We start from the raw sequence: 20,499 nt of genomic DNA on the forward strand, positions 1-20,499 counted from the left end.
GAAGAGGGGGAAAGGCAGCAATGAAGAAATGGGCTGAGTTCAACCACAGTCCATTGACTCCCGTTGACCTGGAGATGAGAGAGAGAAGAGGAAGGGGTGGTTGTTCCAAAGTGTGGTGAAACCCGGGGACACCTGAGCCCATGAACAAGGACATAGCCACAGAGGGCTAAAGCTGAGAGTGAAGGATCAAGCTGATACGAAGTGAGAGGAGATGGACAAGAACACTCAAACTTGCAGACTGTATCCAATTGACCTAGCTTCAATTGCTTGATAATCAGAACTCCACTAGAAGAAGATTACACACAAAAAAAAAATTTTGGGGATAAAGGAAACAAGGGTAAATTGCTACAATCTGATGAACCTGATCTATACTCATGGAGGTAGTAACTCTAAACACCAACAGAGAGGGAAGGAGTCTTCACATCAAGTGCCAATGCTATCCTCTCTGTACACGGGGTATATAGGAACAGGCAACTTAGATACTGGCTACCTAAAATGAGGGGGCAATAAAGACATGAAGTGACTAGCTTAGAAGGTTTCAAGAGGGCGTTTAGTTTAAGAGTATGGGGGGCGGAGTCCCCATTGAAGAGTTTTCATCTTGTATGGATGGGTCTGGTGAAAACAGATGGGGATAATATTTATATGATTCCATAGTGAATAACTGTTATCATGACTAATTGTAACTGTCACAATTGTAAAGGTAGAAGTTTTATACCAGAAACAGGAGAGTGGTTAATCTTACAGACCAGGAACAGAGGACTCTAGGACCATCAAGGGAGAAGAGCACAAGCAGAATGCAGGACCTTATCCAGAGAAGCAGCAACGCCAGAGACGGAGGAAGAGATGGGGTCATGGAGAAGGGGTGCGGCTGAGGACCCCAGATTCATGGGAAGAGAGGGACTAAGAGCTGGTGACCAGGAGGCAGACTTGCAGAATGTGTCCTTTGGAGATGTAAATTATTATATATGCCTGAGTGGGTTTTTTTCTTTTCTTAAAAAGCTAAAGCGAATAGAGAGAAACACTGTTGACTGATGGTACATGTTCTTGTAGTTGTTAAGGGCCGTCGAGTCGGTGCCGACCCATAGTGACCCTGTACAGGGTTTCCAAAGCAGTAAATCTTTACGGGAGCAGAAAGCCCCATCTTTCTGCCATGGAGCGGCTGGTAGTTTCCAACTGCTGACCTTAAGGTTCACAGCCCGATTCGTAACCACTATGCTACCAGAGCTGGAGGGGATTATAATCGTTGTAATGAAACAAAGTATATGATTTGTTGAATATAAAACTGATCATCTGCTGTTTAAACTTTCACTCAATCGAAAATGAAAATCTTAAAAAAAAGGTGAAAAAAAAAAGTTTTCATAACTTTGCCCCATGTTTACTGTATACATGGATATACTGATAGAACATACAAATATGTATGTAGAACTATCTTTTGCCGAAGCTACATATGGTCATGGGTACAGTTCTGTTTGCTTACCCGGTCCTATTCAGTTTGCATGTCTGTTTATGTATCCAGTGCTGTTTGCTATTATTGGTAGTGCAAGACTGTGGGGGAAATCATATTTGCTGTTACTGCCTATAACTCTTATGTACCTCTCAGGGTTTCCTTTGCTTTTCTGATATTATGATTCTCTCTCCCTTATTGTATATTGCCTTTCCCTTCACCCTAATTAATATGTGTCTATTATCTGGTGGTGGTAGTTATGTGCCGTGGAGTCGGTACTGACTCATAGCGACCCTGTACAGGGTTTCTGAGGATGTAAACCTTTACGGGAGCCGAAAGCCTCATCTTTCTCCCACAGAACAGCTGGTAGTTTCGAACTGCTGACCTTGCGGTTCGCAGTCCGATTCATAACCACCGCGATTTTTTTCCTCCCTTTCATCCATGGTAACCATCAAGAAATGTTTCTTTCTGTGAAAAAAAAAAAAATGAAAGAATGCAAACAGAGCTGAAGAAACTACTCAGAAACACCGATGTTCTGCCCACGCAGAAGAGCATGACTGACCGAGGACTGGAGTTCTGAGGTGACAGAAGAAACAAGGAAAAGGCTCAGACTTTCCCAAAATGGATGAAAAGGAGGCATCTTCAGGGCCAAGGAGAACAAACCTCAGGCGATGAGTTTATGAACAGCCCAGTCAAGAAGAAAGTGCAGACCACCAAAGAAGAGAGGAGCCAGAGGGACAGGCACTGCTTCTGGGCATGCAAGTGACAGCAGTATTTTCAACGACAAAAGAAACCAGAATAAAACCTTTACAAAGACTCAAAGAAAGACAGTTAAGCAGCAATTAGTCAGTCAGTCTTGAGACAGCGTTGGCCATCATCAGCAGATCCACGGTACTTGGCTGAGGCACTTCCAAAGGCCACAGTGCAGCAAAGACCAGGCCAGAGATGCAAGAAGGAATGTACAGGGACCCGCTTTCATCTCAGACTAAATCTGAGCGAAACACCTGTGGAGGGCAACAATGCTGGACATAAGTGAGTCCTGCAAGGGAGGAGGGGGGACAGGAAGACCCTGTCAATAGAGTGGCAATAACACCAGCTGAGAAAGTTACTGACCTTCAGAAGTGAATCCTGACCAAGTGCAGCAGTTATTGCTAGTAAGTGCCATGGAGTCGGTTCCAACCCACAGCAATCATTATATAGGGTTTCTGAAAGTGGCTGGTGGGTTTGAACTGCTGTGCTTACCCTATAGCGCTAAGCATATCTGACTTTCTATATGGGACAGCAACAATGAGGCCCTGGGAAGACACCAGCTTGGCCTACACCTACAAGTGGGAGAGTTTCAGCAGGTGCTAGCGAGTTGCTGGTGTTGCTAGGTGTCCCCATGAACGAAACCTGCCAGGCCCTGAACCATGCTGACAGGAGAGTCAGTCCATCTTACTGAGTGTCTTCCTCTTTCTATCTAACCATTCAAGATGTCCTTCTCCAGGGACTGGTCCCTTTTCAGTACATGTCCTGATAACACACCTCGCCATCTTTGCGTCTTATGTTCATTCTCGGAAACTATCACCAAAAACACTGCTATGTACCATGTTCCTAACTGCACATGAGACAATGCTTATTTTTAATCATAAAGTGGACCAAAGCTAGTTCCCAAAAGCAGAAGAACACACACGTCACAAATTAACATGCTCAGCTGCCAATGAAAGGTTGGCGCTTACACACACCCTCCCCCCTGCCCCACAGCAGCTTTGTGGCAGAAAGAGCTGGCTAGTCTACTTCCATTAAGATTCCACTGCACCCACAAGTAGACTGCAGCCTAGGAAATCCTATGGAGCAGTTCTACTCTGCCAAAGGGGTCACTATAAGTGACATCAGCACAACAGCATACAACGACAATCCCGACTCGACACGGGCAGAGGCCAGCCAGGAAGAACGTGCCTGCGTGCACCCAATCCCATACTACGGTGGGGTGAGAAGACTGGGTGTGGCTGAGGAGAAGCAGGAAATAGAAGAAAAGGAACGTCATTGGCCACACGCTCCTCCTCACCCATCAGACTGACGCTCATTCAGGTTACAGGTCAGGGAGAACGCCATCCACCACACAGAAGACTCACATGGCCATCTGTACGCACAGACGTGCCAGTCAGCTTCTCAGAAGTCCTCCAATAGGAAAGGTATAAAGCACTTCAAATGCCATTGCTCCTTCTACAACTATAAGGACATCCAGACCTGGGAGCAGGCAGTCTGGAGACGAAACAAAGCAACCCTCAAAGTACAGGAGAGACATGACATTGTAAAGCACACGGGAAAACAGCTGCATGGAAATTTCAAAACTGCAGGAGGAAACATTCCTCCCCAGCATACACAGGTCACATGGATGGTCTGAAGGAGAGCGATTCCCACAAAGGACAGCAGACATTTCAGGAAAATGGGCAGACCAACTTCAGGGCATTTTTACCAACAGTCAGAACTCTATAAATAAGTCCAGACGTACCTGATGCCTCTCCTTCATGGATAAGCAATTCCTTCTCCTTTTCTATTTCATCCGCACCACGGTACATGTCCTCCTCACTGAAATCACACCAAATCAGACATTTCAAAAATGTGCTGCACTCACATTTTCCCTTATTACAAAACACCGGCTTAAAACATTTATCGGCCACTGAAGTTTTACCTTTTTCCACACTCCACAAGGACCACGTGATAAAGCATGGCCTTATGTCTTAGGTTCTCGGGTTTCTACCACACCACTGTACCCGAGTCTCTTACTCTGCAAGGGACATGCCCTCACGTGACCCACCTGGCACGTGCCTCTGAGTCCCTGTAAGTTGTAACCTACCTATCTAGGCATCTTAGCATGCCACCTTGTGAACGAGCCTCCTCAGACGACTCTACCAAGTCCCACGGTTGGAGGCAGCATTGGCAATGCATTTCTGTGGCAATGTAGGCCAAGTGCCAGTCTTATGTCAGAAGCTAATTTTACAGTCATTCCTCTGAGACAAGTTGAAAGCCTCCTCAGGGGCCTCCCGTCCCCTCGCATACATTGGAGCAGCCACCATTTGCAGGCCCCTCCCTTCCAGCAGCTGCCACTACTCCTGAGGGCTTACCCCTAGCCTCATTGAGTTAACAAGCGAAGAATTGATGCTTTTGAATTATGGCGTTGGAGGAGAATATTGAACGTGCCACGGGCTGCCAAAAGAACCAACAGATAGATCTGTGTTGGAAGAAGTGCAGTCAGAGTGATCCTTGGAGGCCAAGATGGCCAAACTTAGTCTCTCATACTTGGGACATATTGTCAGGAGGGAGCAGTCGCTAGAGAAAGATATCATGTTTGGTCAGGTGGAGGGTCAGAGAACAAGAGATGGATTGGCAAAGCGGCAGTGTCGATGGACTCAAGCGTGGCAACAGTAGTGAGGATGGCCCAGGATCGGGCAGTGTTTCATTCTGCTGTGCATAAGGTCGCTATGGGTTGGTACCGATTCGATGGCACCTATCAAACAACTAGGTGCCAAAGGAGTCCTGGAGACACAAGGGGTTAAGTATTGGGCTGCTAACCCAAAGATGGGTGGTCCAACCCACCAGCTGCTCCACAGAGGCTGCCTGCTTTCATGAAGAACGCAGCTCTAGTCTACCTGCAGGCTGCCTATGAGCTGGAGCCAGTCTAATGGTGTTAGGTTGGATTTGGATGGGGGAGGTGCCAGACAGGAAGAAACCCCCACTCAAGATGCTCCACAAAGCTGAAGAACATGACTGCTGGTTTTAAGATGGCCCCTTCTCTCAACATTCACCCCAAAAAGACAACTGAAAACAAAATACCAACTCTATTTTTACTGAAAACTTTAGTTAAAAAGTGGGTAAGCGGATATAAATGCCAACAGATGGGCACATTCTGGAGAGAAGGACCAGGGTGGGGCAGGGGCCTCAACGCTGCTGGGGGCTGCTGGGCATCTGCTGGAGGACCAGTCCAGGGTGGGGAGTCTTGCATGTGTCCCCTGCCCTCTCCTGCTGGGGAAGGAAGCTGGCAGGGTACTAAAGCCTAACCCTCACCCACAACGCCAACCTCAACTCCAGGATTTCCTAACACACACCCACACAGTCCTGACCCCTGACCCTGCAGCTGGGATTGGTTCTGGCTGGTTCCCTCAGCCTGAATGGCTCTCAGATTCTGGACCTGCCTGCCACCTAACCTGTCACATTGCGTGCTTGAGTGCAACGGGGACGGCAGGACCATGGTTTAACCACTCTCCACATCAGTCCTGGCCAGCTGCATGGATGGCCTGGTACCGAGTGACCAAACCTCTGCATGCCTTAGCTTCCCCACCTACAAAAAGGACAGCAAGAGTGTTCACTGCGTAGCATAGTGTGGGAAATCACTGGAGACACACCAAACCCTTAGCACTCCCCAAAGGTACTGTGCTCATTAGCTGTCACAGATACCCAGTGGTGCAGGCATCACTAGCAATGAGCTGAGGATCCTTCCTTCCCGCTCCAAGTCAACGTGCGAGTGTGAACGTGCATGATGGGGGAGGGGACACCATTAAAAGGGACTTTCCGGGGCTGACTCCAGTGAGATTTCAAGTAGAAGGTGTGATGTCACTGAGGAGCGGGTGCCAGAGCTAAAAGCAAACAGAAACCAGATTCATAGAATTAGGCCTGGGACACCTACAACCCATAGGGACGGTGTAAACACGCTGGTTCTTCCCCCACTAACTGCACACCCCCCTCCACTCTCCTCCGGAGCTATAGCAGGGAATGAGTAGAGTTCGGATCCTTTCAGCAGGAACGGAAGAGAAGCGCTTTCACAGTGGGATGGTCCGAGCACATCTTCGGGCAAGGCCCCATCAGGACCTCTTCAGAAGCAGAGGGGTAGACAAGGTTGAGAGATCTATGTGGTCTCTGAGTTCCAGCACTCTATGGCTCGCTCTCTGCTGTGGCAAAGACAATTCAGGAGAATTCTGCAGCTGCCAGCCATGCACATTTGGATTCACTATTGTCCTCTTTCACTCAGAACGGGCACCAAGTTCTGCAAAAGCCAGCAGGAGGGGAACGGAAAAACCAATTGCAGAACCAATGGTAAAACTAAATGCCAAGAGAAGACAGAGCAGAAGGGGAGATTCTGAGAACTAAAAAGCAGTAATATGGGGCACACAAAAGCAGCCAAATAGAATTTGACAAGGGCCCAGACTTCATTCCAATAGTTTTAACCACTATTGGACTTTGCTCAGATCCTGTGCAAGTGATCACCAACTGCCTGAGTCACCAGGCATGAATAGAAATTGTACTATGGCCTTTAAAGGCATCCATTAAAATGACCCCCAAACTGTATCTCCATGGAGAGTTTAAGCAACGAAGCTCAGACAATGGTCACAAAAGAAAACACTCAACAGCCAGAATGAAACATTCATATATCTATCTAATTCAAAGATAACTAACTTCTCAAAGAGAATTTTAAGAGAAAAGGAAGGAAACTAAAAATGACATCATTCTTTCAAAAATATTTTGCCTGATAAGCTTTTGATTTGATATTTCGATTGTCAGAAGTTACAATGATAATTGTATCAAAAAGATGAAAATCAATGACATTTCAAATTAGGTTTGGTCTGAGTTTTGATGGGAAGTGGAGACAGTGACACATGGAAGGAAGGAAACCTACAAGATCAGAGAAAACAGGCTGAGCATTAGGGAGACTTGACAGCCGTCAAAGCGGGTGGTGGGGAGTGTGTCCACGATTTGACACAAGAGGTCCACAGGTAAGTCTCCAGGATCGCCACAACAGAATGTGTCCTTCCTCAAACCAGGAAGACAGCCAACATCGTAGTAAAGAGCACAGGCCACAAGACATGCTAACTGTGGCTTCACAGTCCCGAGGGGCAAGCATTGAACTATACAGCTGGGTAAAAAATTTAAACCACAATGCTATTAACAGCTCCTAAGAAAATTCATCATTTAGCATCACTTAGCAAAGAGGATTGTTTTTAGATGTTCATTTACAAGTTTTCACAAACAGGATTTATCCATTTTCTCTGCAGCTAGTGATGAGATATGTCCTTCATATTATTAAGGAAGGTTATCCTTATTCCAGGGTGAATACATTTTATGACGTGCAAACTACATTATAACTGATACCGCTTACTCCAAAGACCAACTGTTACTGCCTGGTACCCTTGGGCCCACACCGGCTGATACTGAAGCTGTGTACAACAGATGAAGCAGTGCCTGGTGCTGCGTCATCCTCAGAATTGTTGCCATGTTTGAGCCCATTGTTGCAGCCACTGTATCAATTCATCTGGTTGAGTTTCCTCCCTTTTTTGCTGAGCCACTCATTATGCCCTTCTCAAGGGACTGCTCCCTGCTGACAGGTCCACAGAACAAGACACCAAGTCTTGCCATCATCACTTCCCAGGGGCGGTCTGTACCACTGCACGTTTTCCGAAACAGGCGTGTTCCTTGTTCTGAAGTCCGTGACCCGTGCAACAGTCTTCTCAATAGACACCATGATGCAAATGCATCAATGCTACTGCCTTCCTTATTCACTGCCATGCTTTCACACTACATGAGATGACTGAAAATCCCACGGCTTGGGCCCAGGGCCTCTTAGTTCTCAAACTGACATCTTTGCTTTTTGTTACTTTAAAAAGATCATTTTCAGCAGATTTGCCCAATGCAATATAGCCTTTGATTTCCTGACTGCTGCCTCCCAGAGGACTGATTGTGGATCCAGGTAAAAGGAGACCCTTGGCAACTTCAATATTTTCTCTGGTTTACCATGATTTTGCGTATTGGTCCAGTTTGTGAGGATTTGTTGTTAGTGACATAGTAAGCCATATGACTGTCTGATTGAAACTGCCCACCACCAGGCTATTTCAACTCACTAGCACCTAAGACACTGATCTTCATGCATTCCAGGGCATCATAGAATCCTTCAATATAGCAACTCAAGGTTTGAACTTTTCTTCAGTTCTTTCAGCTTTAGAAATGTTGGATGTGTTATTCCTTTCTGGTTTTCTAACTCCACAGCTTTGCACAGCTCATTATAATATCTAAAGACATTGTTTGAAATCTTTTGTTTAGCTATTTTTCTTCATTTCTTAATTTTGCTTTAGCTACCGTATGTTTAAGAGCAAGTTGCAGAATCTCTTCTGACACCCATTTTGATCTTTGTTTCCTACTTTTTGAATTACCTTTTACTTTTTTCATGTATGATGGCCATCAAATCCATTCATGGTCACTAAATCTGGGTGGTAAAGACTCATGGATGTGCTTTGGCTCTGTGGACTTGTTTTAACTTTCTTTAATTTCAACTTGAACTTGCATATGAGCAAATGATGACCTATTCCACAGCCAGTCTCTGGCCTTGTTCTGACTTAAGAGCTTGGACTTCACTGATAAGAGTTGGATTTGATTCCTGTGTATTCCACCTGGCAAGGTCCATATGTATAGTCACTGCTTACCGTGTTGGAAAAAGGTATTTCCAATATGTAAATCATTGGCTTTGCAAAAAATTCTATTATGTAATCTGCAGTGTCATTTCCATCACCAAGGCCAAAATTTCTACCAATCCTTCTTTCCAACTTTCACATTCCAATCATCAGTAATTATCAATGCATCTTGACTGCATGTTTGATTTTTTTCATTATTGGCATTAGTGATTGCTGCGTAAACTTGAACGTAGTGATATTAACTGGTCTTCCTTGTAGACATTTGTATTATCCTCGCACTTAACTTTCTACTGCAAGACAGATCTTATAATGTTCTTTTTGACAATGACTGTGACATCATTCCTCTTCAATTTGTCATTTCCAATATAGTACACCCCATGACTGTCCAATTCAAAGTGGCCAATGCCAGTCCATTTTAACTAATACCTAGAAAAATGATCATCAAGCATGCCAGTTAATTTTTGACAACTTCCAACTTTCCTGTTTATACTTTGCCAATTTCACATTCTGATTATTAAAATGGATATTAACAGCAGTTTCTTCTCATTCTGAGTCATACCACACACTCATCAGTAAATGAAGGTCTCAAAACTTTCACTCCACCCACATCATTACCATGGACTCTACTTTGAGGGAAGTCCTGGTATAGTGCCCTAGGATAAGCATTGGACAGCTAACTGCAAGGTCGGTGGTTCAAGCCCACCAGATGCTCCTTGGAAACCCGCTACAGTGTTGCTACGAGTCTGAATTGACTCGACAGCACTTGGTAACAAACAACAACAGCTACTTTGAGAAGCCAGTTCTTTCTTAATTGTATTCTGAGTATCTTCCAACCTGAGAGGCTCATCTTCCAGCACTGTATCAATGTTCCTTGTGTATTCGTAAGATTCCAGTGGTCAGTTTTTTTCAGAAGCACATCACGAGGTTCTTCTTCTCAGTCTGCCTTAAGTCTGGCAGCTCCACTGAAAGCTGCTCTCCATGGGTGATCCTTCTGGTGTTTGAAATACCAGTGGTGTAGCCTCCAGTGTATCTCATCAACAAAAGCAAGCCACCACAAGAAGACAAACTGACAGATGATGAGTGATAAACGTATTTGAAAACTTATTAATACAATGCTCACTACATATGGAGAATAGCGATACTTTTCCCAAGAACCCAAAACTAAACTAAAACAGAGAGTTCAGAGAAGCAGAAGGCATTTATTTCTATGGAGTCAATTTCTGGTACAAGTAACCATCCAATATTAAGAAACTCAACTGAAATATACATGCAGACCTAACAAGACAGCATTTCAATCGCACCATTACAGGAGCCTTGGTGATGTAATGGCTAAGTGCTCAGCTGCTAACTTAAAGGTTGCTGGTTCGAACCCCCCAGCCACTCTGTAGGAGCACAGACTGGTGACCTACTCCTATGAAGACTGCAGCCTACGCCAGCCGACAGGGCTGCTCTCCTCTTGTACTCTGTCCTGCACGGTCACTATGAGTGGGAATCGACTTGAGGGCACACAAAATTCCCCTTAGTTGCCTACAAAATTAACTGAGTATGGCTTTGCTCCGCTCTCTGCAGCTCAGACTTCACTTGGTCTGCCCAGGAGGACGAATGGCCCAAACAGCATTGGTAAGGCACCATTAACCTGAGAGACACCAATGCGCCATCCCACACAGCCACAGGAAAGCAGAGACCGCTCAGCTCTGCTCTCCACCACTCAGTGGTTGCACAGATGGGTGATCAACACATCAAGTGCAGGAAAGTACCAGCGCTCAGGCCAAAATTCCACCCGGCTTCTGCCAGCGGACTTCCCACAAGTGGTTTACACTGCTCCATGTGACTTCTAGAAGTACGTGGGGACACCCCAGACACCCTCAACAATGAGGCTGGATTCTCTGACATCCTAGCTCTGGACTCTGAAATGGACTCTGCTGCAGGGTGGGGAGCTATTCCCCCCACACCACACATCCCTTATCCCCAGCAGCAGTGAGGGGCGGGGGAGGGGAGCATCAGCATCCCAGAACGATGGCATACTACTCACTGTTCTGTCTCTTTGAGAAGCCAGCATTTTATCAGAACAAACTATCCACAGACATAAAAGGCTACCTTCAGTTTCAAAGGTGTTCAAATACATGTTTCCACAGTGAGCCCTGGACCCCAGAATCAAACCCTGCCCCCCATCAGGCAGACAGAGAAGGCCTAAGGACTTGCTTCTCTTCACTGAGCACTGCTGCTCTGGCCACCATGATGCACAAGGATCATCTTGGTTCCCACGGAACTTCATACGGAATCGCTTTGCTCAGAGCAAGACACGGGCACAGCATGAGTGTCCCATGTTGGGGCTGGGTGGGCAGGGGTGAGAGCACAGACCGACTGACAGGCACAGAGAGCTTCAAGAAAAGTCAACAAAATCTAAGTCATCTCGAGGGCCAGTCTGAGGACTTGTCTCGAGGATGCCAGCAACCAACCACAGCTCTCCAGTGAGCGGGCCAATGAGAGGAGATGTAGGAAGCAGCTTCTCTGTCAGACTTTTAGGTCTCTCTTGTCCTGTTTGCTCCCTAAAGAAACATGGTGAGCTGAGTCAAGAGGAACCAGTCTCCTATTGTACTTCCTAGGAAATGAGCCATCCTTTCCCTGACCCATCGCACCCTTCACAGACTCACCTCCCAGGGGCAGAAGATCTGAGAGGCTGGCTGATTCGCACTCGTAACTCCTGTCCACTGAGTGAGTTAAAAGGGACTCCACAGGCTATCTCAAAGTACGTCAGTCAGGTGGAGAGCCGTATTTCCAGGTGCAAGAAGTTCAAGGGAGAATGGAATGGAAAATTCCCACCAACTATTTGAAGCCCCCTTCTACTTTTTCCTCAATTCCCACATGAGGCAAAGTCAGGTCTCTGGGCCGGAAGAGGCTTTGACTCCACCAACAGAAGACCACAGCGATGAAGGACTAGTTCAGGCCTTACGTTGTTTATTTAAATGGACACTCAACTATTAGGCAGCCTGGATCTCCATGCAGATGGACAAGTATTATAATGCGAACTACAGAACAAGTGATGTCTCCATGATGCTGTTCAGCTTCTCGGGCCTCGAAAAAACACCCCAGGGCAAAGCGGAAAAGTATCACACCCAGAAAGATGGAGACAGATCAGAACGTCCACAACTTAAGACATGGTGTGCAAAAGTCAGGGTCTGATAAGTACAAGGTTTCCGTGGAGTGGCTGGTGGGCTTGAACCACCAACCTTGTGACTAGCAGTCCCATGTTCATCCTACAGGGCCACACCAGGACTCCACTCTTTTCTCTAGTTGCGTCCATCTTATGAGAGTTAAAGGTTATGAAATAATCAAAGGCATCAAAAGCAGGAAGAAAGAGAAATCGAGCTATTTAAATAAACCACAGACTCAAACATCTATTCTGGGAATTAAAAAAAAAAAAAGTGAAGTTTACCACCACGATAAATCATCACCCTCTGGTTGATTTGTCTGAGGAAGCTGGGAAACGGTGGGTGAAGGCTCCTCCGGCCCAGGTGCCCCTGGCCAAGCTGCACTAATGAACCTAAGAGTCGGTTTCCCAATGTGTAAAAGGTGAAACCTAGGCCAGGATGTTAAGAGTCCCTTTAGCTCTAAATGTGTAATCTACTGACAGGAGAGATGGCCTGCTTGCCATGGAACTGTCGCTACGCTCATGCAGTGCTGGGAGCATGGTTCTGGCGTGAGGGTTTCTGTGTCTCTCAGGCCCAAGAAGAGAGGCAGCATCTACAGGAGGGCCATCTCCGACCACCAGGGCAGGAGAAGGGCAGCAGTCAGGAACCAGCATGTGTGCAGGGGCAGAGGTAGATCCTCCTACTTAACCCTTGGCAAGAGTTGGGTAAGTCTCTAACCCAGCAAACTGATAGCAACAAGCCTACTGGCTCATACCTGGCCAGCACAGTGGTGTTAACTTAAAGAATTAAAAAGCCACGATGGAAAAGCCAGGAGTCCCTTTTTGTGATTGTTGTTGTTAAGTGCCACTGAATTGGTTCCAACTCAGAGTGACCATGGATGTGTGCAAATGGTTACACACTCAACTACTAATGGAAAAGCTGGTGTTTCAAAAGACGTCTGGTAATCTGCTTCCAGAAGGTCACAGCCTTAAAAACCCTAGGGAGCTCAGTTCTACCCAGACACCCATGGGGTCACCATGAGTAGGAAGCCACCTGACAACTGTTCTTGGGAGGAGGGGAGGTTGATTATTTCAAAGTCAAGAGATTTCATATCAACATTGAGCTATCTGAATTCTTTAAATATAAAAAATCCAACCCAGAGACAGGTTGGAACTTAGTGAAATGCTGTCCCCAACAGAGATGGGCACAGATCTTCCGGTCCACACAGAGGCTGCGGCACTCGCTCAAGTGACATGACTAGTTCCAGCCTTTCTTTCCCAGTGGCTGCTGGTCCCTAAGTATGGATAATACCATCCCAAAGGTGGTGACGGCTGGAAAGCGCCGTCGAGTGGGTTCCAACTTAAAGCGATCCTGTATAGGGTTTTAAGGGAACAACTGGTGGGTATGAACTGTCAATTTGTGGTTCCCAGTCCAGTGCTGATCCTACAGCCCCACACCAGGGGTCCTCCCAAGGGTTAGGGTGATCAATACAAGAGAATCTGAAAGACCACTGTACAGAACTATGCAAACAAGAGTTATTATTACACAGTATCTGCTCATTGTTGCTGTTGTTAAGTGCCGTCAGAAGTTACTTGACGGTTTTCAAGGAACCGCTGGTGGATTTGAACCACCAACTTTGCAGTCCAGGGCATTATCCCACAGCGCCACATTTGTTGTGGTGGTCGTTAAATGCCATCGAGTCAGTTCCAACCCATAGCAACCATGTATGGGGTTTCCTAGGAGTGGCTGGTGAACTTGAACCACTGACCTTGCCGTTTAAATGGACTCTGCAGTCAAGCACATTAACCCAGAGCGCCAGCCACGTTAGACCTCCACAAACCCCTTATTCGGATATTCAAGAGGGGGAAAAGAGGCTTGTTTGACACACTCTCAGTTAAAACTTTCAGACCAACCTAAGATATCTATCAGACTGGTTCTGTGTGATCCTGAGAATTGTGGAATTCTAAATATGTGACTGGAACTTGAATGCATCATTTTGTTAGGTGCCACTGAATTAGTTCTGACTCACAGCCACCCTTTATAGAATTTTCCAAGCTGTAAATCTTTGCCGAAGCAGAAAGCCTCATCTTTCTCTCATAGAGTGGCTGGTGGGCTCAAGCCGTGAACCATAGGGTTAGCAGTTCAGTGCTTACTCTACAGAGCCCAGATCCTTACAAAAGACTTTAAAGGCTCCAGATTGGTGCCACTTTTTGCTTTACACTCCAGTTACGTTTAACCAGCTCTGACATTCCTATTTAAAAATCAAAGAGTTGGGGCGATCAAGGCAGGCTCCTTAGTCTGACAGGTGGGCATTCACTTGCCTTCCCAGAGCAAGCACGTCTGCGGCTCGCTTTTCATGTGGCTGTGACAAGGGGTGACCTCACTTTCTTCCCAAACCAGATTGGTGGAAAGTTATAAAATAAAACACCTGTCGGGATCACTTGCCAAGTTTCTGGGACTTTCTGTCACTTTACAGACAGGCAGATGTCATAAAAGAGGGTCTGGGTCCCCAGAACCAAGAGGACGCTCCGGACAGCATTTGTACACGAGCTAAGTGCCTCCCCATTCCTTTCAGTCGCCGATGAGTGAACTCAGACCCGAGGATGCCCAGGAGCTCGGTGTCCCCACCCAGCCCGGCTGTCTTCTGCGGACACCGCCTGCCTTCCCGTCCCGCACACTCACTGCTCGGCCGGACACAGCGTCGCGGGCTGGGGCTGCCCGCCGGCCGCCGCCTTCCCGCCCTCGCGCACCGCGGCTCTGGCGGGGCCGGGGGAAACGGCTCCCGCCTCCCGCGCCGGCTTCTCGGCGCAGCTCGCGCCCGGCCACGCTCCGGGCTGGGGCATGGCCCCTCGACTCATGCGGCCGCCGTCGCTCCGGCTCCGAGTAGTCCCAGCCCTCCCGTCCTGCGTCCGGCAGTGGCCGCAGCTGCTCAGCTCCGGGCGCCTTCAGAGCGTCTGCACGGCGCTTCCGCGAGCGTCACCGCGGCGCGCCCGGAGATCTCCGACCCAGCGGGAGGGGCCCCGAGGACAGAGCCAAGGCGCGGCGCCTGCCTCTGCGCCTGCGCAAGCTGAGTCGCCCGCTACCGCGCATGTTCCGCGCCGCGCCTCGCTGCCCGCCTACCAAACCATTCGACGCGTTCCCTGTTCTGCTGTGCTTCCGGACCCCTACCCCCCAACCCCCAAGTGTGTGAACCCAGCGATGGAAAAGGTCTGGGTGGGTCCTCGCCAGAAGAAGAAAAGCAGCTCTGAGGGTGGGGGGCGCTAACGTGTTGGGCCGACTTTCCGTGACACTCGACTTCCCAGCATCGGTAGCTCTTCAGAGCTCTTCTGACTAGACAGGTGAGACCGGGAGTTACCGCCCAGCACTCCGCACCCCGGAGTGGGCGAGATGGGCACGAACCGATCCGGCTGGGCGCCATCGATCTGGGCAGTGCAGTGTGTGCTGTTGGTGGTCCTCTAGTCCGTTCCCCGGAGTCCTGGTGTGGCGCTGCAGGTTCATGCCCTGGACCGTAAGGTCAGTGGTTCAAACCAACCAGCTGCTCCTTGAAAACCGACTCGACGCCACGTAACAACACCTGTGCAGTGCACAAACCAAGCCCATTGCCAATCTACCAAATGTCGTAGATAATTATCATTTCCAAGGAAGAGAAAAAGAGGAAGACCCCCAGGGAGCTGGATTGGCAAAGTGGCAGCATCAAGGTTGGCCCGGGATCGGGCAGTGTTTCGTGCTGTTGTACATAAGGTCGCTAAGAGTCGGTACCGACTTGATGGCACCAAACAACAAGACTGTAAATCGCTACTAGAGCAAAGACTCTTCTTTCTTCCTAGGAGTGGCTGGTGGGTTCGAACTGCTGGTTTTGTAGTTAGCAGTCCAGTGCTTACCCCACAGCGCCATTAGGATTTCCTGTGCAGCGTACAAGGGGGACTTCAAATGGTCCGTGGGGAAATTCCATTCTGTGTTGGGTCCATTTTTGCACGCGCTTTTTAACACCCCTTTGTAGACGTGCGCAGTAGGGTTTTCAAGAAACTTTGGGAAACTTGTCTCCAGGCCTGCCATCTGCAGCACTTCTGGATGGGTTAAATAGCCAATCTTTTAGCTAGTGCAGCGTTGTAATCATTTGCACCATCCAGGGACTCCTGTCTTACATGATATTTTTCCAGAGAAACGTTTTAAGAGCAAAGAGCAAATGTGTTTCGGGGGGGGCGGGGGCGACATACAGACAAGAGGGGAAATGTTTCATCTCTGGGAACAAGGGCTGGGGAGTAGCCTCTAAACTCTATAAAGTTGTGAGTGTCAGGGAAACTACTCATGGAGCACAGAACTCAAGATGGAAGGAATGGAAGTGCATGGGCAATCCAGACACCTGCAGGTAGTTCAGGCTGGCACTTGGAGGAACAGGTTGTGGCTAGTATGGCATTTTATTGAAAGACAAAGCTGGAAAAGATGCTAAAGACCAGACCCTGAAGAGCCATGTGAACCAACCTCAGGAGCTAAGCTTGGCTCATGTTGAAAGATCTTTTTCTTCACTGCTTTCATGTCAGCCCTAAAAGTCCATGTGACCAGTTGTTGAAACAACATAATGTGGTTATTGTGGTACCATAGGATAAACATTGGACACTAACCACAAGATCGGCGGTTCAAATTCACCCAGTTACTCCTTGGAAACCCTATACAGTATTGCTATAGAGTTAGAACTGATTTGATGGCACTCAACAACCACGTTAGCCAAATGTTTTTGTTATATTACCTCTCGTATCCCCTTATCATTGTAGATTGTTGTTGTTAAGTTAGTTCTGACCCATAGCGACCCTGCATAGGGTTTCCAAGGGCAACTGGTGAACTTGAACCTCCGACCTTGTTTGAACCAGTCAAACTGACTTTGCAGTCCAGTGTGTTAACCCACAACGCCACACCAGGACTCAATATTGAACATAAGATGTATTAATAATAAACAAAAAGCCTCCTGACTCAATGATCCTGTAGGACATAGGAGAACTCCTTTAGGTTCCTAAGACGGTAAATCTTGACAGGAGCAGATAGCCTCATCTTTCTCCCAAGGAGCAGCTAGTGGGTTTGAACTGCCAACCTTGAGGTTAGCAGTCCCAACACTTAATCTACCCAAGGTCTCCTTGTACTAATTTTGTTAAGTGCTGTTGAGTCGGTTCTGACTCGTAGTGACCCTGTGTAGGGTTTCTAAGGAGCAGCTGGGGGGTTTGCACCACCAACCTTGTGGTTCACAGTCCAGTGCTAATCCTACAGCGCTATGTGGTTAACTTTATATCTCAAAATTTAAGTTACAGGGTATTAAATGAGAAGAGTCATCTTTCAAGGACTTGGCAGCCTCCGCTAGGGAAATGGTCAGTGTATTTGCATGCAGGAGAATTGTATTATGTGAACGTGAGATTTTCCTTGTCAGCCCCCACGATCCCATAAGCCAATTCCTTGTAATACTTTTCTTAATACGTGGGACCTTCAGAAAGTTTGTGGAAAAATTCCTGCCACTTTCCCACAAAACTTTGAAGTCTCTTTGTCTATGTAGCCTACTGGCTCGGCATCTCTAAGTGATGGAAGATGTACCTAAGGACAAAAGCTCCCAGCTGAATAGCTCTGTGCATTTCTGAACCAATTTGTTAAAAATATATAAAGATATAATATCTTTTAGATGCAATAATTAATCTCAAGGAATATGGAAATTTATTAGCAGAGTTTCAACAAAAATTTGCATAATTCATAGCCGAGATTTTAAAATGTGTCACTAATAAGTGTAACTAGGGGTGCTTCTCCTACATTTGGGCTCACAGAGCTTTATAAGCTCCCTGTCAGCCATGACAACCACTGAAATCAAGAATCAGGGCTTCTGGAAAATACACTGAGGCCACTAAGAAGTACCTTTGCGATTCCTTACACTTAAGGAGCTCTGGTAGCGTAGTGGTTATGAATTGGGTTGTAAACTACCAGCTCATTTGCGGGAGAAAGATGAGGCTTTCTGCTCCCATAAAGATTTACAGCCTCGGAAACCCTGTACAGGGTTGCTATGAGTCAGAACGGATTCCAAGGCACACAACAACAACAACACACTACATCTAGGAAACCTGCATGTTATGTGTAAAACAAATGTGGGACTATGAAAGCGAAAGAAGAATGCAGGCTCGTTAAGATCCTTGGCACCCAAGGAAAGGCACCGTGGTGACCTCTCTGGGTCTTCTTTGATCTCATACACCCCAGACCTGGAGTTGAAAAATCTGGCAATCAGAAATGCCAACAAGCATAGAGGATGGAAGCCAAAATGACCAGCTAAGGGGCAGCCTGGCAAGACAGAAAACTTTGGGACAAGACGCCTTCTACTCTAGCAGAACCTTGCAGACAAAAAAACCCCCACAAAACTGGTCACCATCAATACCTGCACCTGAACAGGCCAGTGGAGAACCTAGAGATCCCCCCTTGCAGAGTTGTAATGAGGTATCACTGTACCCCTCCAAGGTAGTATCAGAGAAATCTAAGTCCAAGTAGGGAACTAGGACTTCTCATTTCAACTAGCCAGTGCAGCTCCCTTAACTGCAGTGGAGACCACGTGGGAGAACAGACCAGACGAGACATCTCTCATCCACCAAAAACCAGGTACCTCTTCCACTTCCCCCACGAGCCAGTGGATCTCAGTATTTTCACCATTGCCCAGTGGTCACAAGGCCATCCACATTGCAGTGGCAGTGGGGTGGGAGAACTCCCACCGTTATCAAGTATAGCCCCACATCCTACTCGGAAGCTGTCATTAGAGGCCTGGTAGGAAGCCCTCCACCCCAGCCCCTTTCTCTGCAGTCAAAACGATTTAAATAACATCTGGCATTTCCTAACAATATACGAGATCCAAGTTTCAAAGACAACCCACACAACTGTGCAGTTGCACTCCTGGGTATGTATTCCATACAAATGAAACCTTACAGTCACACAAAATCCTGCACACCAATGCTACCCATGCTATGTGAGAAGTCTTCAGAAAGTTTGTAGAAAATGCATATTATGAAAAAAACTGCATGCCTTTCAAGAAATTTTTGCACCAAAATAAACTCTCACTTCCTTGTTAATGACAAGAGAATGATTAAGACTCTGCTCCTGCAAAGATTTACAGCCTTGAAAGCCCTATACAAGGTAGCTGTGAGTCTGAAATAGCTTGATGACCCAGAGCAGCGGCAGCATCTCGGTATAAACTGTCTGAACTTAGTGTCTTATGTTGAGACACTAAGAAGGACAAAGACATCAGTTTTCAAAGAACCCTTCTCCGTGGAGAGATGGAGCAGCTGGGGACTCTAGACTCAAGGTGGGAGAGGGACTTTGTGCTGGCAGCTGGGGGGCTGGCATGCAGGGTATATGCTTTGGTTGGTTGAATGGTTATGTATTCCTGAGTGCTTCGGTGTACATCACACACACAAAAAAGAACCCCTATGAAAGCAATGTGAATTCTGCCAAAATTGAAGCAAGAACAAAGATCAAATTTATGGTGAATCTTGGGTAGAAAAATGGTGAAAAGTTCTGATGCTTTATGAAAAGTTTACAGGGACAATGCTCCCAATGAAAGCAGCAGTTTACAAATGAATAACTCGTTTTAAGGAAGGAAAACATGGTGCTGAAGGTGAAGCCTGTGGTAGCTGGCCACATCAATTTGCAAGGAAATAATCTTGTGCATGCCCTAATTGAAGAAGACCTATGATTTATAGCAGAAGCAATAGGTAACATTCAAGGCATCTCAACCTTACATCTTCACTTTACACAATTTCAACAGAAAAGATTCAGCAAACTTTCTGTTGCACCCAGATCAGCTGCAGACAAGAGTAGAACTTCCAGTGGACACTTTCAATAAGGGATCAAGATCTATAGCATTTCTCAGAAGAACTGTAACCAAGTTTTGTCAGGCTAATCCTGAAGATGGAGCAGAAGCAAAGCAGGCTTCCAAGAGGTGAAAATGGTCCAGTCCAAGTAAAAGCCAACCGACCGGTCAAGAGCAAACATCATGACAAGTTTTGGCGGGATGCTCAAGGCCTTTGGTTCACATTCTAGAGGTCAAAAAAAATGGTAACATCCACTTATTATGTGAGTGATTGAAGTAAGTTAGCAAAGCTTGAGCCGAAAAATGCCCAGGAAATAGTCACCGTGACAATACTGCTCATTCCTCTCATGGCACAAGGGCAATTTTGTTAGCCTTTCAATGGAAACTCATGAGTCTCTTTACAGTTCCAGGTTGGAATAAATCTTTTAAAAGCACCTGTTTTTCTTCAGTTCATGTCAAAAAGACCTCACTGGCATACTTAAATTCCCAGAGACCTCAGTTCTTTAGGGATGGACAATATGGCTGGTGTCATCAGTTACAAAAGTGTCTTGAACTTGATGGAGCTTATGTTGAAAAATAGTTTACATTTTTTACTTTTAGCTCTTAATTCCAATTTTCCACAAATTTTTTGTGGGCTCATGGTTGTATCATTATTCACAACAT

At 46.7% G+C, this 20,499-nt stretch overlaps 1 protein-coding gene across 1 annotated transcript in view; it reads right to left on the bottom strand.

Annotated features, from left to right (window-relative positions):
- The window catches only part of FAM105B (family with sequence similarity 105, member B), a 51,951-nt gene extending 37,079 nt beyond the window's left edge, over nt 1-14,872 (bottom strand). Inside the window, exons 1-2 of the mRNA XM_006874153.1 lie at nt 14,697-14,872; nt 3,939-4,015 (exon numbers count right to left, since the gene is read on the bottom strand). Coding sequence (XP_006874215.1) covers nt 3,939-4,015; nt 14,697-14,872 — 253 coding nt within the window. The remainder of the gene's footprint in view (nt 1-3,938; nt 4,016-14,696) is intronic.
- Nucleotides 14,873-20,499: the final 5,627 nt, after the last annotated feature.

The sequence above is a fragment of the Chrysochloris asiatica genome, unplaced genomic scaffold (assembly GCF_000296735.1).
Source record: "Chrysochloris asiatica unplaced genomic scaffold, ChrAsi1.0 scaffold00264, whole genome shotgun sequence".
Lineage (NCBI taxonomy): Eukaryota > Metazoa > Chordata > Mammalia > Afrosoricida > Chrysochloridae > Chrysochloris > Chrysochloris asiatica.